The sequence below is a fragment of the Oncorhynchus nerka genome, linkage group LG2, assembly GCF_034236695.1.
Source record: "Oncorhynchus nerka isolate Pitt River linkage group LG2, Oner_Uvic_2.0, whole genome shotgun sequence".
Taxonomy (NCBI): domain Eukaryota; kingdom Metazoa; phylum Chordata; class Actinopteri; order Salmoniformes; family Salmonidae; genus Oncorhynchus; species Oncorhynchus nerka.
Window position 1 is genome coordinate 37,324,500 of NC_088397.1, and position 17,860 is coordinate 37,342,359.

A 17,860-nucleotide genomic window follows, 5' to 3' on the forward strand; every position below is an offset into this window, starting at 1 on the left:
TGTGTAAAACCATATTATTCCTCTCATTTTTATGCGTTATCCTGCACACATTCCTAACAATTTGGCCTATCAATCTATAACTGTGAGTGGGCTTGTCAGAGGAGGAGCAATATATTTGCGAGAGTCACAGAGTTGATAGGGTTTCAGACCTGTCAATAAATTATTTGGGGTTGTATTTTCAGGGAAGGAAGTAGATTAGTAATCTAGTCATTAAAACACTTTTCAATATCATTTGTTGTGGCAAAGCCCCCAAAAAATAGATATGGATTCCCCCTTGTTAAGAAACAATGTAGAATTGCATGAAAATTGTTAAAAATATCCAAACATTTTCTGGGGGAGCTCACCCAGAACCCCCCCACTCCCAAAGATTTTGCACCCCCCAAAGTCAAGGACCCATACCGATACCTTAAAGAGGCTATACATAAATGTGCCTTTGGTAACCAAGACTTTGCAGGGTCAAAGAAGCAAGCAAGTGTTCTGCAATTGTCCTTATACAATTAATCCGAGGTGACATCCAGAACAATATCAAACAAACATGATGAACTGATGAGAAGTGAAAAATTGTTGTAGCGTGTGGACTTAGTGGGCAATAGTGCAATAGAAACCAGGCATCCAGTACTGCTGCAGGGTTACGATTCACAGCCATGATCTTATCAAGCTCAAGAGTTCAAATGTGTTTAAATGTGAAGATAACTACAATTAACATACATCAAGTTACCAAACATGCAGATAGAAATTTATTACAAAGTCTGTTTAGATTTTTCATTACATCGTTAAAATAATAGTGTTAATACAAGCCATTTTGCCATAGAAAACGAAATACTGTTGGCCAACAGAAAATACCTCGCTGTAAATATTGTACAGTTAAAATAAATTAAAAAAACAGACATTTTGGCTCCTGGAGTGCCTTTGGCAGTTTGTATTTCTGTAAATCACATGCCATACTAATATAGAGCTATAAAACATTTGTATTTCTCCAGTGGTAGTTTAATTGTTTGTGCTGTAGGTAAAACCATCAGATGCATGCAATACTAAACTGCTGATCATTCTGAGCTTGTGAACACTAGCAGCATCAATATATGAAAACCAGGTAGGGGAACACAATTTGTACCTCTTTTAAAGTGCTTGCCACATTTTATCAAAGAACCAGACAATTGGGCCCCTGGACTTAAACTATTCAAGACTGTAAATCCTACACACTGCCACATGTACAGCACTGTCATGAAGTGGTTCGTTGCACCAATTAGGTGCCTTTTGAGTAGTGTAACTTGGTGAAATAACATTTTATTTAACCTAATTTTAACATTCTTCCATAAAGAGGACATGCTCAACTTAATGAAAATAAATTCCCATCTCAAGAGGTTAAATTTTTAAAAACGGCCATAGAAAGTGCCAAATAAAGTAACAGGGTTGACCATAACAGGGTTACCCCTACCAGGGTTGACAACTTAATCTTAAATCAAACATAAATCCTCTTGTGGCAGGATTGTGTGCTACGAGGGGCAATTGAATGCAAGCTTCAGAAAAATATTGAAATAGTTCAAACATTTCTAGCCTGTCTATCTTTACCCCTACCTACATGTATAAATTACCTCGACTAACCTGTACCCCGGCACATTGACTCGGTACCGGTACCCCCTGCATATAGCCTCATTATTGTTATTTTATTGTGTTATTTTTTACTCTAGTTTATTTAGTAACTATTTTCTTAACACTATTTTCTTAACTACATTGTTGGTTAAGGGGTTGTAAGTAAGCATTTCACGGTAAGGTCTACCTGTTGTATTCGGCGAAAAATCTGATTTGATCTATGGGTAACATAGTTGACGTGTTATGCTCAACCCGTTCGGTTTTCCACCACAAAACACCAGATAATGGCCAAAAAGAGTCGAACCAGCTCCTTTGCCTTTACACTTTGATTTGAATATTAGATGGTTAATGTCTCTTTAGATGATTATTTTTTTCAATAGTAATAGTTTCACCATATTAAAACAAGAGTTCAGTTCACCTAACTGGGTTGACCTTAAAATGAGGGACAGTTTTTTTTTCTCCTTAAAAATTAATAATTAATAACATGAAATTAATAATAATCTTCAGAAATGACTTTGTAATTGTAAAGCCTTTGTTGCTTTGACAAGGGCTTTACCATAATGGTGAACACTTGGAGAAAATGGCGTTGAGTGGGTTAAAATCTTCCTAGAATTCACAGAGGATGCACAGAGGGACATATCAAAATGCTGAAGTTTGGCACTTTAGCAAGTCTTTATTTATATAAAAAAGTTGATTCATTAAATGTTCCATGTTCTCTATGAAATGGCGCATCATTTAATATAACAGGCTTTTAAAATGCAATATTTTTGCACAATTCCTACTTAAAATAGGCAAAAAGCACTCATTTCATGAAAAGACTTGCGTGCTGCTTCATGTACACACACTCCCTTATGTATTTATTTAGACAGTGAAGCGAAATCTTTTAACTTGGGTCTATACACCAGCATTTTGGATTTGAGATCAAATGTTTCATATGAGGCGACAGTACAGAATATTACCTTTTTTTATGGTTATTTTCATAGATATCTGTTTTACCATTTAGAAATGAAAGCACTTTATGCATCTAGTCCCCCCATTTGAAGGTGTCATTGTATAAGTATTTGGGCAAATTCACTTATGGTGTATTAAAGTAGTCAAAAGTTTAGTATTTAGTCCCAAATTCCAACACACAATGACTACATCACGCTTGTGACCCTAGAAACTTGTTTTGGATTATGTTGTGCCCAATAAAAATGAATGGTAAATAATGTAATGTGCCATTTTGGAGTCACTTTTATTGTAAATAAGAATATAAGATTTTTCTCATTGCTTCAACATTATTGTGAATCCTACCATGATTTCGGATAATCATGAATGAATCGTGATCAATGATGAGTGAGAAAGTAACAGAGGCAGAAAGATCATATCCCCAAAACATGCTAACCTCTAACTATTACCAATAACAGAGGTTAGCATTTTTTGGCGTGTATGATACTTATGCCTCTGAAACTTTCACACTCCCCATTACTCATGATTCATTCACGATTATCCATAATCATAATTATCCATAATCATGGTAGCATCCATATGAACATAGAAGTGTTCAGAAACATAGAAGTGTTCAGAAACATATTATATTCTTATTTATAACAAAAGTGACATTTTCTCTCCTTGTGAATATGCCAATATCCTCTGTTATGTCTTCAACACTGCGGGTTACCCATTCGACAATAGCACACAGTCTTGAAGAGGCGGCAGTGGCAGAAAGCGCAGTGCTCACAACACACATTATCGGGGGTTTTGCAGCTTCCCCACAATGGCACGCAGTTGGGGGGAGGAGGTGGACGCTTGTTTTTGATGCTGAATTTGTTCTGCGGAAGAAGGTTGACGATTTAGCCTCGGCCTGCACACTATGGCTACACCAATTAACATGAATAAATGCTATAGTTAACTAATTATGAATGACATACAGCACTTTATAAAGCCTTACTAAGGGCACTCCTTAGCAAAGGGAGAAAAGTTGCCAACAAAACAAGCCATTTCACCTCTTTATATGTGTCATCAGGAATATGTCTTTAGTAATAGTCTTGTCAATATAAGAATATAAATTGCTTTGTAAATGCATTAATTAATGATGCATGCATTCATGTTAACTCCTGCATTTACTCATGTTAATTAATGTACCCTAGTACCCACATGTTAATAAAAGTGTTACCACTTCACTCTCATACTTATCATCATGGTGCCTGCATATGCGCTGAAATGTTTTTTTTCATTCAATATGTCTCAATAAACCTTTTTACACTTGGCTATGTGTATTTTAGACTTTAAATATGTCCACTAACTTAACAATATGATACAAACATGAATAATGTAGGCTAGACACTTATTTTCACAGCATAGTTTACCTTTCTTGGTTTCTTGTTTTTTTTTTTCTTTGCAGTTTTGGGTAACTCTGAAAAATAAATAGATTTGACATGTGTTTAAGGTATATAAATATGTCTATTACATATATTTTTATTTGGTATATAATGTAGCAGCTTATCAAGATTGGTGTTACAGTCATATTGTCGGTTTGGGTTTTGAAGTCAACCTTGGAATACTTAAATATACCTGAGCAAAATGTATCCTGTAATAACAACAACAAAATGACACAATATAGCAGCGCATATCAAGGAATTGCAGTGGTAGTTTTTCTAGAAAACATCTAGCAACCCTTTTTTTATTCCAAATACTGATTATATGCCAAACTTAAGGATTAACTGACCTACAATGACGATGGGTGGTGCATCTGACAGGCTCCCATGCTGTAGAACCGAGGAAGAAGAAGTATTGGTGCAGGGCTTTTCCTCCAGTATCATGTGTGAGTACACTATAAGAAACCAGGTGGAGCTTAGACAGCTCAGGAGAAACAGGGAATTCATCACAGTGCTTTTCTGTCAGCAAGTTGGGCCTGAGGACTGTAGTGAGGACAGAGTGTTAGAAGACTATAAGAGCCTATTGTGACTGTATTGTGGTTGCATACATAGTCATAACAGATATGGAATTTGAATGTCACATAATTTACACAGCAGTTCAAGATTGTTATTGTATAGAAACTGAACTATACTTGGCACAAAACTGACTACACTAGCACATGCACAGCAAATCCATGCAATAAGATTCACATCTAATAATATCCAGTACAAACATTTATAAAAAATAATAAATCATTTATAAGGAGATTTGATTTATTTATTTGATTTAACCTTTATTTAACTAGGCAAGTCAGTTAAGAACAAATTATTATTTACAATGACGGCCTACCAAACGGAAAAAGGCCTGCAGGGAAGGGGGCTGGGATTAAAAATAAAATATAAATATAGGACAAAAGACAAGAGAGGCAACACAACACTACATAAAGAGAGACCTAAGACAACAACATAGCAAGGCAGCAGCACATGACAACACAGCATGGTAGCAACACAACATAACAACATGGTAGCAACACAACATGGTAGCAGCACAAAACATGGTACAAACATTATTGGGCACAACAGACAACAGCACAAAGGGCAAGAAGGTAGAAACAACAATACATCACACAAAGCAGCCAAAAACGGTCAATAAGTGTGAATATAGCATACAAACAAATGTCATGGTCAAACCAACTTAGTTTTCTTGCTATTATTCCACTCAGCACATATCCACTTCTTATATAAAGCTTTACATTGATGTTTAAAGATAGATATCTAGACCTACTCTGTAATTGTATCCAACATGCAGTTGCTAAAACAGTGCAACAACGGGAACATTTTGAAAACAATCTCAGGTCTTTGATTGTTTTTTGACTGTACAGCATGTCCTCAGCATAACTTCACTGTACGGTTTCTTTCAGATTGGATTAAGCTTTCTGTGGGAGCCTCTGCCTAGTCATGCAGAGCTGCTTCTTATTTATAAAATTAGATGAAAACTGTACGCATGGAAGTCGTCTCCATAATAGTCTTCAAATAGACATCTAGGGGCTGTTTCCTGGACACAGACTAAGCCTAGTCCTGGACTGAAAATCCAACTCAATGAAGAATCTGTCCGGGAAACCACCCCTTAAAGTGTCTCTAAAAATGTGTAAAGCTAGAATAAATTATTTAATGATTGAAAATCTGTGTGAATTCCTCTAAATGTCTCTAGTTTAGTTTATTATATATATATATATATATATATATAAATGTGAAATCGTAATACCTAGTTATAATGAAATTTACAACAAGAATGTGAGGTTAACCATTACAGGAAATGTATGGAAATACCTTTAATACTGGCAGCTTGTTTGCAAATACAATAACTATAACCACATTTTTGTTAGGATGACATGGTGGATTTTCACCCTGTGTGGGTAGAAATATGGAGGGAATATTCATTATGGAGGGAATATTCAAAGTATATTCCAAAATGTAATACTTATACATAAATCAAAACAAAGCTGACTATCTAACATAAATTAATCTAAAAGGGAGGTACTTTGTAAATACCTTCTATGAATTGTATTGCCATTAACTTTAAGAAAATATAGCATTGACAAAATATGTTAACTTACTATATGTCCAAGTGTATGTAATGTGCTCAATTTAAGATGTTTAAGATGTTTTTTGGTTGATATTATCTTTACTTCACAAATTATTTTTTATTGTTTGCCCATATTTTTTTATTTCTTTAATTCTTAATTGAACCTTTATTTAACTAGGCATATGCTGGGTTACTGAGACAGATCTTTAAAAATATGCTAAACAAAACTATGTTAATCAGGATTTAATTGAATGTAATGTTATTGCTACTGTTATAATGCATGTATTGATTTTGGGTAACTTTTAAAAGAAAGTAACACATGCAAAGCCTTTTGCTTCGTATAAGCATAATAATCCAATGCGTAGATGGCTTCCACCCTACAAAAAAACTACTTTTAATCCATTAATAATGTGTTGATAACTTTTGAAGAGATGTCTTTATTTATTTTATTAGCATTATTTATGGAGCAGTATTAACTTGACAAAAGTGCTGAATTGGTTCGGTGTCACATGTCAATGCAACATTTACTAATTTCGCAGTCAGTATCCACTCTAGTTTTATTCATCCCATTAAAAATGAAAGTTTTTACTTTTGTATGTCCACCTAAATAAAGTCAATTTTCTCTCAGAGACTAATCTTCAGCCTCTAAAAAAAAAGTAGAGACACTGTGCAGTTTCAGTTTTCACCAAAATGTTTTGCTGGTTGATTTGTCTTCCACAGCCTTCAAAGATGGAAAAGCTATTAAAGCTTCCAGACTTACTTACCCTCTGTAGTTTCTGATTGTCAGGATCAACGTTTATCTCCCCCTTTTTCCTGCAAGCTTCAAAGCTGCTCCTCACTTGTTGCCTGCTAATCGACAGAGAAATATCAACCAGATCATGTGGTCGGGCAATGTTTAAGATATGGAATCAGGCAGGGGCGGATCCACATCTTTAGAAAAAAGTCTAAAAGAAGTCCACCAAGCAGGCCAGCCCTTTTGGGACGATGCATGGCTACGCGCTGAAGAGCAGTGAAAATCCATTGTCCTCATTCGAAGGAACCTTTGGGAATACTGGGCCAAGCCATGCATGCCAACACCATGATTTTACATATGTGCCGGAGGAGTTGCAGGATCTGACGTTTACAACTGCAGGTTATGACCTTATGGGGACGCCTGGGCTTCATTATGTAAAACCTTGTGAGGAGTCACATAATGAACATAATGAGCGGTCACACAAAGCTAATCCTATGTTTTCCTGTGAAATAATAATATGATCAAACTGTATTTACCCACCAAAGGTACCCCCAGAGGTACAAATGGTAAAGTTGTATTTACCCACCAAATGTACCGCCAGAGGTACAAATGGTAAAGTTACTGATAGGCCTCAAAATCATGCTATTTCCATTGAACATGCATCATATTCTGCATCCTATTCTACAGTACATGGAAAAAACCTTGCATTTGGTTTTCATTTACAACAATTTGAATTGTTTTATGTTGCTTGTACCCTGCAGATGATGCAAAAAAGGTGGTGCCAAGAGCCTTGGCTAAAGAAAGAAATTTGCTATACTGTACCTAAAATAATCAACATTGGCAAAAAGCACCATAGAAAACTGTTAAATGAGTTCTGGACATCCTCACAATGCTAAGCCAAGTAAAAGTGTGCAACAGAGTATCACACAATCCAGTCAATTATTTGTACCAGCCTATTTAATAGGCCCTAAATCCTGGTTGAAAGAGTTACAGAGGGTATTTTGGCATCAGGAAGTCTTTAACCCAAGGGTGTCAAACATACAGCCCACAAAATCCAGCCCACGTGTGGTTTGAGTAAACCTCAATATATTTTAAAATGACTAAAACCAAATCGAAACTGTGTAGAAATGATAATGGACCTACTACATTTATACAGTTTATTAACTGTGTCCAACTTGCTAATGATCACCGAAATTTAAGCTAGACAGTCAGCGACAAGGCCGGCTTACCAAATGGGTACGCAGGGCACAAGCCCCGAGGTCCCCGACCTCCATGAGGCCACCAAACCCCCAAAATATTATATGATAGCATATGATAGCAATATCTGTAGAATCACAGGAAATTATACTGAACAACAATATAAACACTACATGCAAGAATTTCAATGATTTTACTGAGTTTCAGTTTATATATGGAAATCAGTCAATTTAAATAAATGAATTAGGCCCTAATCTATAGATTTCACATGACCTGGCAGTATCGCAGCATAGGCGCACCCACTTGGGAGCCAGGTCCAGCCAATCAGAATGAGTTTTTCCCCACAACAGGGCTTAATTACAGACAGAAATACTCCTCAGTTTCATCAGCTGTCTTGGTGGCTGGTCTCAGACGATCCTACAGGTAAAGAAGCCGAATGTAGAAGTTCTGGGCTGGTGTCGTTACACGTGGTCTGAGGTTGTGAGGCCGGTTGGACGTACTGCCAAATTCTCAACATTTTGGAGGCGGCTTATGGTAGAGAAATTAACATTCAAATTATCTGGCAACAGTTCTGGTGTACATTCCTGCAGTCAGCATGCCAATTGCACACTCCCTCAAAACCTGAGACATATGTGGCGTTGTGTTGTGTGACAAAACTGCACATTTTAGAGTGGCTTTTTATTGTCCCCAGGACAAGGTGCAACCGTGTAATGATCATGCTGTTTAATCAGCTTCTTGATATGCCACGCCTGTAAGGTGGATGGATGATCTTGATTTAGGATAAATATTCACAACAGGGATGTAAACAAATTTGTGCAATAAAGTTGAGAGAAATATGCTTTTTGTGTGTATGGAACCTTTCTGGGATATTTTATTTCAACTCATGAAACATGGGACCAACACTTTACATGTTATTTGATATTTTTGTTCAGTACAGCTTTAAAACAGCAACATTTCCCCATCAGTCTCATGGCAAAATGTGAACTAAATCTTGTGATTAGCAAAAAAACAGCAAAAGCCTCATGGCAAAAAAGTGTACACTTGCAGGAAATTAGCTTCAAAATTACGACATTTTATCTAAGCCTTATAACAAAGTGTAAATAGAAATATAAAACTCACTGGGCCCCAGTGGTAGTCCGGCCCCGATCAGGGAGTAACGATGGATAGAGAAGTACTGTACATTCTGCAAATTTTGACTGCGAAGAAATATCAGTGCAGCCCTCTGGACCTCGTTGAATACCGAATGCGGCCCCCGAATACTCAATGAGGGGCAAAATGAGTTTCACCCCTGCTTTAACCTCAGAGAAACCTAATAACTTTACGGATCCAAGCCCACAACTAAGCTAAGTTAGCTATAGCTTTACACAATGTCAATTGAATGGCCATCCAGTGTCCTAACTAACACAGCTGAGTGGTACAGGTAAATCAATGGAGATAAATGGACCCCCTGCCTCTCCTCTCCACTGATGGAAAAAGGAGAGTTTCATGCTCAAACAACTGGCGTAGAGGTATCATGTTAAATAATTTAATGATGCATCAGAAGTAGTGTGACACTCTCCATTATATAAAAATATGTCAATATATAAAAAAAAAAAGCCATATGTGATAAATGATCATGTATTGAACATTTTCCGAGAGACGATTGTAAGTAAAAATCCAATACTCTGTAAACATGCTCACTGAGGTGTAAACAACAGGATATCACTTTGAGGTTGGACCCCACACACTCCAAGGGCAGCAAGCCATGATAAATTGTTTTATGCTGATATAAAGTCATGAGGGAAAATGCCAATGAGGCATTGATTGACTCTGGTTTTTCCATCTCTTTTCCACCGGTTTAGCCTCCTCGTCAATAACAACTTATGTGAAAGTATTGAATTTAACCAAGGAAATAAGCAACACTTTTCTGTTGCAGTTGTGTCAAGGCTTGCCATGGTCGAACATGACTGACTTGAGCTGTCTCGAGCAATCAAGGAGACCCACGTGCTCTGCATCGGCATCATAGTGGACAAGAATGAATAGCAGAGTTGCCAGCAGTAGGACAATGTACAATGGCACCAAGGCTTGTTATGTAAACATACAAGTGTTCTTAAGTTTCTTTTGCACAGATGCCAAATGCTGTTCTTCACAGACCATCACAAACTCTGCTCTGAGCATCATGGCCAGCAGCTGCAATTTGGTTAATGTGAAATTGACCTAAATCCATTCCAGAACCGGCAGTAAATTTAAAAGCCCAATTAAGTTGCCTTTGACTTTTCTTTCGAGGCTTTCAAAATCAAAATAAATCTGTGAGTGTAATCTGTGCATGCCTTTGTCCTGGCGAATGTGTGCACGTTTCTGTGTGCTCTCGTGTGTGTGTTTCAGGGAAATAATATATGCAGTAGTTAAAAGAAAATACCATTTGAACATTAAAGACCTTACTAATAGGCTTACTCCAGGGGCATATTTTCTTAGCTCCCAAAAGACACCCTGCACTGCCTTTTCTATTCATCTGCAATATGTAACTTTTTGTGCAACCTGACCAAATTCACAAAGAAGTGTGACTTATCGATCTTTCATTCTCATTGAACGCTATTCAAGGAGGCATTAGATATGTTCTATGTGCTTCCTGTTCTAAAATTTTGTTTTTGCATTTTTTACTTTCAGTTTTGTACACCACCTTCAAACAGCTGAAAATACAATATATTTGGTTATGGAAAATATATTTCACAGAGGTTTAGATGGTACAATGATTCTCTACACTATACTTCCTTGTTTTGTCACATCATCTGAATTTACGAACTATTCGAATTTTAGCAATCTGGAGCAATTTCTGCATAGAGATTTCTGCATAGTGCGTCTTTAAATGTATATGCAATTGTTTGAGCTCGAAGACCATTGCTCTCTGGGCTGGATTATTTTCTTCCACAAAAAATGTGCTTCTTGGAAAGCTAATGATCCATTTAGAAGAATGACAATTGACTCTACTATAGCCTGGAAATATAGACAATAGCAAAACATAATCCTTGATAATTGTCAGATTAATTGAGGGATTCAAATTAAGAAATAGTTTTGAAATATTTCCATAAATTCCCTGCCGGTTTCTCTGTTTTTGAACAATCAATGTAGGATGGAGTGTTGATTTCATGTTGTTTGTTTCTTGCCGTGTTTATGTAGGCCTTGTAGGCCGAACGAACTACAAAAATCTCTGAAACTGGAAACACTTATATCCCTCACTAGCTTTAAGCACCAGCTGTCAGAGCAGTTTACAGATTACTGCACCTGTACATAGCCAATCTATAATTTAGCCCAAACAACTACCTCTTTCCCTACTTTATTTATTTATTTTGCTCCTTTGCACCCCATTATTTATATCTCTACTTTGCACATTCTTCCACTGCAAATCTACCATTCCAGTGTTTTACTTGCTATATTGTATTTACTTCGCCACCATGGCCTTTTTTTTTTTTTGGCCTTTACCTCCCTTATCTCACCTCATTTGCTCAGATTGTCTATAGACTTATTTCTCTACTCTATTATTGACTGTATGTTTGTTTTACTCCATGTGTAACTCTGTGTTGTTGTATGTGTCAAACTGCTTTATCTTGGCCAGGTCGCAATTGTAAATGAGAACTTGTTCTCAACTTGCCTACCTGGTTAAATAAATGTGAAATAAATCAAATAAAAAATAAATAACTTGTGAGCTATGGAAAGAATTTACTCTTGAAGGACCAATCAACATAATCAATCAATCCCCAGGTTGTTGCTGTAAATGAGAATGTGTTCTCAGTCAACTTACCTGGTAAAATAAGGGTTAAAAGTAACAACAACAACAAAAAACAATCAACAAATCAGTTAATAAAATCATATAATGAAAGTTAGAGCTGCATAGAACTGTCTTTATCTACCGTTAACCCAACTATTGCCCAACTCTTGCAGTATAAATTCCATAACTTATAACTTAAATATGAGATGGTTCCTTACTCTGAATGTATTCTATTCACCAGGAGAAACTGTAAACCATGGTTTAGATTTCTTTAAACAAATACTACAAACTTCACCTAACTTTAGCTACCGCGAGCTAAAAAGCAATGGGAGTAACTGTGCAGATTTGAACATGTCACATCAACTGAAATCAACTCAACAACTGGCTTTGACATTACCTATAGGAACGTGATTTGGTCAAACAGTTTGAACATGTCAAATCAACTGAAATCAACTCAACAACTGGCTTTGACATTACCTATAGGAACGTGATTTGGTCAAATAGTTTGAACATGTCAAATCAACTGAAATCAACTCAACAACTGGCTTTGACATTACCTATAGGAGCGTGGTTTGGTCAAACAGTTTGAACATGTCAAATCAACTGAAATCAACTCAACAACTGGCTTTGACATTACCTATAGGAACGTGATTTGGTCAAACAGTTTGAACATTGCACAGTTGCACCATCAGTCCCATTGATTTGTAGTTAATATTGGCTAAAACTGAATTTTGTATCTTAGTGGCCGTTTAACAAACCATGGATTAAAGTTTATCTTGGCTCATAGATTACTTTCAGGGTAAGAAACCATCTATCTGCAAAATACCAAACTTACCCTTTAAGTCTTGCACTTACAGAATTGCATTGAAACAGAGACACATCATATTGCATAAAGTGTGTATTATTTCAGTGAGCCTTTTCTTAATTGATCAAATATAAGCTCCATATTTTATTCAGTTGTCTAATGGTACTGCTAACATCTTAACATTGATGGTGTCATTAATGACATGGTGGTGTTGACACACTATAATTCACTATATGGCAGTCCACAGTGACAATCAGTCGTCTAGCAAACTAAAGGTAGTCTCACAGTCAAATTATTTCCTCATGACACTTCCACCTCTGTTCTTTGATGATGATCCTCAGATAAGATAGAAATATTGCCCTGTGACAGCAAAGCTGGTTCCAGTTTTCTTTATAATGATCCACAGCTTAAAGAAATTCTATAAAGCACATGGAACTTTATATATGTGTTTTTGAAAGACACCACCACATTTTGCCAGATAGTTTACTTGTCCGAACGCATACTAGCAGTTGAGGTTGAAATATACATGTGTTCTCTCAAGGGATTGCAAATATCTGCTGCCTTAAATTAACTGACAAAAAACTTTCATACATGTTGCATATGTTTCCATTTTAAGGTAATAGGTGATGGCCATTATGTAGTTTTGTAGATAAAGGGAGGAAAATGTAGTCCAAAGTTTTGGAAATATTGATTTCAAACCTACTTTAGAGATACTGTAAGCAAGAACGATTATATTCATCGCAATGGATCGCTCCTTTCAATGTTACGCCTATGTGCTTCTATTACTTATTTGTTTCTTTTGCGTATTTGTCCTTGACAAATAGAACACAGTACACAAAAGAATAAAGCTTGTTTTCTGGTTTGCATGCATCAATCATTGGAGCAAATCAGAGTTGGTTATCTTGGTTCAAGGACATTCCCACAGACATCCATGTCCTACTTTGAGACAAGGCACAAACAATTCAAAGTCTGTATGCCGATGCATGTTTGTGTACCGTAAGTAGAAACAGATGAGCAGCTTGACAGCTCACTGTGGTCTACAGATAAATTGGCAGAAGTATTGTCACTTGAAGCACGTCACATAGTAGGAACGGTAGATATGGCTACATTTGTCTGTGTCTACACAGGCAGCCCAATTGTGATCTGTTTTTATGATGGAGCGTTTTTAGGGATGCATCTAGATGAAGGTCAATGTAGCAGAATCCCGAGTGGCACAGCGATCTAAGACACTACATCTCAGTGCTAGAGGCATCAATACAGACACCCTGGTTTGAATCCAGGCTGAATCACAACTGGCCGTGATTGTGCGCCGCCCTATGGGACTCCCAATCGTCCCAGCGTCGTCAGGGTTTGGCTGGTGTAGGCCTTCGTTGTAAATAAGAATTTGTTTTTAACTGACTTGCCTAGTTAAATAAAGGTTAAATAAATAAGAAAAATATCAAACTATGTTTCTACAATGTGCAAGCCAATTTTATAACATAGAGAACATGTCTGATACTGTCATGTTCTGACCTTAGTTCCTTTATTATGTCTTTGTGTTAGTTTGGTCAGGGCGTGAGTTGGGGTGGGTAGTCTATGTTCTTTTTTCTATGTTGTGTTTATGTGTTTGGCCTGGTATGGTTCTCAGTCAGAGGCAGGTGTCGTTCGTTGTCTCTGATTGAGAACCATACTTAGGCAGCCTGTTTTTCCTACTTGAGTTGTGGGTGATTGTTTTCTGTTTTCTGTGTCTTCACCATACAGAACTGTTTTGTTTTCGTTTCATTATTTCACATTGTTATTTTTGTATTTTCGTGTTCTTTTCATAAAAAATGACGAACACTTACCACGCTGCACATTGGTCTGATCTGTCATACTCCTCGTCAGAGCAAGACAAATGTCATTAAAGAATCACCCACCACCAAAGGACCAAGCAGTGTGGTGAGGAGCAGCAGAGCTATCTGGAGAAATTGACATGGGAGGAGATACTGGAAGGCAAGGGACCCTAGGCACAGGCTGGGGAGTATCTCCGTCCACAGGAGGAACTGGAGGCAGCTAAGGCTGAGCGGTACGGCTGGCAAGGAAGCCCGAGAGGCAGCCCCCAAAATGTATTGGGGGGAGGCACACGGGGAGTGTGGCAGAGTCAGGAGTCAGACCTGAGCCAACTCCCCGTGCTTATCGTAAGGAGCCAAGGATGGAAACAGAGCCAGTCAGGGCGAAATTGGAGGTGAGTGACGGAAGCGAAGCAGAGACAGTGAAGGAGTTAATGGGGAGATTGGAGGAGAGAGTAATGAGGGAGTTTCTGTGTTGGTGCATGAGGCACGACATCCGCCCGACGGAGCGTGTCTGGGATTTGATGTCACCTGAGTCAGCTCTCCATACTCGTCCTGAGGTGCGTGCTAACCGTCTGGTGAAGACTGTGCCAGCCCCATTCACCAGGCCTCCTGTGCGCCTCCCTAGCCCTGCACGTCCTGTGCCATCTCGACGCGACAGTTCTCCAAGACGTGCTTACCATGGCGGGAATCGTACTGGTCAGGCACCGTGTTATGCGGTGGAGCGCACGGTGTCTCCAGTACGTGTTCTTAGCCCGGTGCGCTACATCCCAGCTCCCCGCAACTGCCGGGCTAGGGTGAGGATCCAGCCAGGACGGATGGTGCCAGCCCTGCTCTCCAGACCTCCAGTGCGTCTCCTCGGGCCAGGATATCCTGCCCGAGGATATCCTGTGTCTCCCATGTGTCTGCACAGCCCAGTGCGTCCTGTACCTGCGCCCCGCACGTGCCGGGTGAAAATCGCCATCCAGCCAGGACGGGTTGTGCAGGCCCTTAGTTCGAGACCTCCAGTGCGCCTCCACGGCCCGGTTTATCCTGTGCCTCCTCCAAGGACCAGGCTGTCTCTCCGTCTCCTTCCTCCAGACTGCCCCTCCAGCCCGGAGCTACCAGAATCTCCCTCCAGCCCGGAGCTGCCAGAGTTCTATGTTTTTGTATTTCTTTGTTTTTGGCCGGGTATGGTTCTCAATCAGGGACAGCTGTCTGTCGTTGTCTCTGATTGAGAACCATACTTAGGTAGCTCTTGCCCACATGGGTTTTGTGGGTAGTTATTTTCTGTTTAGTGTGTTTTGCACCTGACGGAGCTGTTTCGGTTGTTTCTTTTGTTCCTTGTTGTATTTAGTGTTCAGTTTATAAAAATAATGATGAGCACTTACCACGCTGCATCTTGGTCCTCACCTTCTTCCACCAACGGTCGTTACAGATACCATGGAAGTTATTACATTTCCTTTTAGTACTTATTCACTATGTACTAATAGTATTTCTGGGAAGCTTTAACTTTTTACTGCAGTGGGCTAAATCACTATCACAGGGATTCTTGGTAGTCTTAAACAAATCTACTTTGAAACAAAGGTATACATCTCACACGTGGTTATGGGCTTTTAAAAAAGAAGACAACTGTACCATATCAGATATAGAGTTGAAATGTATTCAATTTTGAGTTTGCATCCCAATATTGCACTTTATATACAGTACCAGTCAAAAGTTGACATACCTACTCATTTAAGGTTTTCTTTATTTTTACTATTTTATACATTGTAGAATAATAGCAAAGACATCAACTTTGAAATAACACATATGGAGTCATGTCGTAACCAGAAAAAGTGTTAAGCAAATCAAAATGTATTTTAGATGTTAGATTCTTCAAAGTAGCCGCCCTTTGCCTTGAAGACAGTTTTGCACAATCTTGGCATTCTCTCAACAAGTTTCATGAGGAATGCTTTTCCAACAGTCTTGAAGGAGTTCCCATATATGCTGAGCAGTTGTTGGCTGCTTTTCCTACACTCTGCGGTCCAACTCATCCTAATTGGGTGATTGTGGCCAGGTTATCTGAAGCAGCACGCCATCTCTCTCCTTATCACTCAAGATATGACCAAGATGCAGACACAGGAGGTGGATAGTAAGCAGAATATGTATTATACAAAAGGGGCAAGCAAAGGTTTGTAATCCTAGGCAGGGTCAAACATGGGCAGAACGGCAGGCAGGCTCAGGGTCAGGACAGGCAGAAAGGTCAAATCCGGGAGAGTAGAAAAACAAACTCGAGAGCAGGAGAAACACGCTGGTAAGACAAGACGAACTGGCAAAAAACAAACAGAAAACGCAGGTTTTACAATGGATAATGGGGAAAATAGGAGACACCTGGTGGGGGGGTGGAGACAAGCACAAGACAGGTGAAACAGATCAGGGTGTGACAATACCCCCATTATAGCGCCGCCTGGTGTCCTACCCAGGCACATACCTGGTTGACTGGGGTGTCTGCGCCGGAACTCAGCGATGAGGGCTGGGTCCAGGATGTTCCTAGCGGGGACCCAGCACCTCTCCTCCGGGCCATAACCCTCCCAGTCAACCAGGTACTGGAATCCCCAAACACTCAGAAGGCGCTTCACCGTGTACCCCGGATGGCTGTCGATAAGACAGGGGAGAGGTGTGGGCCTGGAAACAGGAAACAAAGGGCAGTGAGACAGAGGTTTAATCCTAGACACATGGAAAGTGGGATGTATACAGAGGGTGCGGGGCAACAGAAGACGAACAGCAGTGGGGCTAAGGACTTTAGAGATGGGGAAAGGGCTGATAAAATGGGGGGAACGTTTATGGAACTCCACCCAGAGGGGCAGATCCGAGTGGAGAGCAAGACCCTCTGCCCAAATGATAGCGGGGAGTCAGGTTCGCTGGCAGTCCGCTTGTCGACAATACCTGGAGGTGGTCTTAAGAAGAGCGGACCGGGCTCTCTTCCAGATACACGGATTAACATCTGGGCCGAGGGTAGGTTGGCCTCTTGCTCAGGGAAGAACGGGGGCTGATAAACCACAGAGCACTCGAAGGGCGAGAGACCAGTGGCCGAGCAGGGAAGGGTGTTCCTACACGAGTTGCTGGCTCCCGATGGGGGGTTGGCTGAGACGAGGCAATGAAGAGTCGTCTCCAGGTCCTGATTGGAATGCTCCGACTGTCCATTAGATTGAGGATGAAACCCGGAGAACAGGCTGGCCGACGACCCAATGACGATGCAGAACACCTTCCAGAATCGAGATGAGAACTGAGGACCACGATCAAAGACCGTGTCGCCTGGAAGTCCATGCATTCAGAAGATGTTCTGTACCATGAGTTGGGCCGTATCCTTGGCTTAGGATAACGTGGGAAGGCGGGTAAAATGGGTGGCTTTGGAAAACCGATCCACCACTGTAAGGATGGTGGTGTTGCCATCAGACGGAGGGAGACCAGTGACAAAGTCCAGGGATATATGGGACCAGGGGTGATGAGGAACAGGGAGTGGTTGTAAGAGGCCGGCC

General features: G+C 39.5%; 1 protein-coding gene across 1 annotated transcript; it reads right to left on the bottom strand.

Annotated features, from left to right (window-relative positions):
• Nucleotides 1-714: 714 nt before the first annotated feature.
• asip1 (agouti signaling protein 1) lies at nt 715-6,933 on the bottom strand. Its single transcript, XM_029686652.2, has 4 exons — nt 6,837-6,933; nt 4,298-4,490; nt 3,939-3,985; nt 715-3,401 (listed from the first exon to the last, which is right to left on the bottom strand). The coding sequence occupies exons 2-4, from the start codon at nt 4,452-4,454 to the stop codon at nt 3,234-3,236; spliced, it is 372 nt and encodes a 123-aa protein (XP_029542512.1). The 5' UTR covers nt 4,455-4,490; nt 6,837-6,933; the 3' UTR covers nt 715-3,233.
• Between the last annotated feature and the right edge of the window lie 10,927 nt (nt 6,934-17,860).

Coding starts and splice junctions, on each gene's coding strand:
- asip1 (XM_029686652.2), bottom strand. CDS start 4,454: ATGAATTCCCTGTTTCTCCTGAGCTGTCTAAGCTCCACCTGGTTTCTT. Junction 3,986..4,297: donor ACCACCCATCGTCATTGTAG/GTCAGTTAATCC, acceptor TTTATTTTTCAG/AGTTACCCAAAACTGCAAAG. Junction 3,402..3,938: donor AAAACAAGAAACCAAGAAAG/GTAAACTATGCT, acceptor CTTCTTCCGCAG/AACAAATTCAGCATCAAAAA.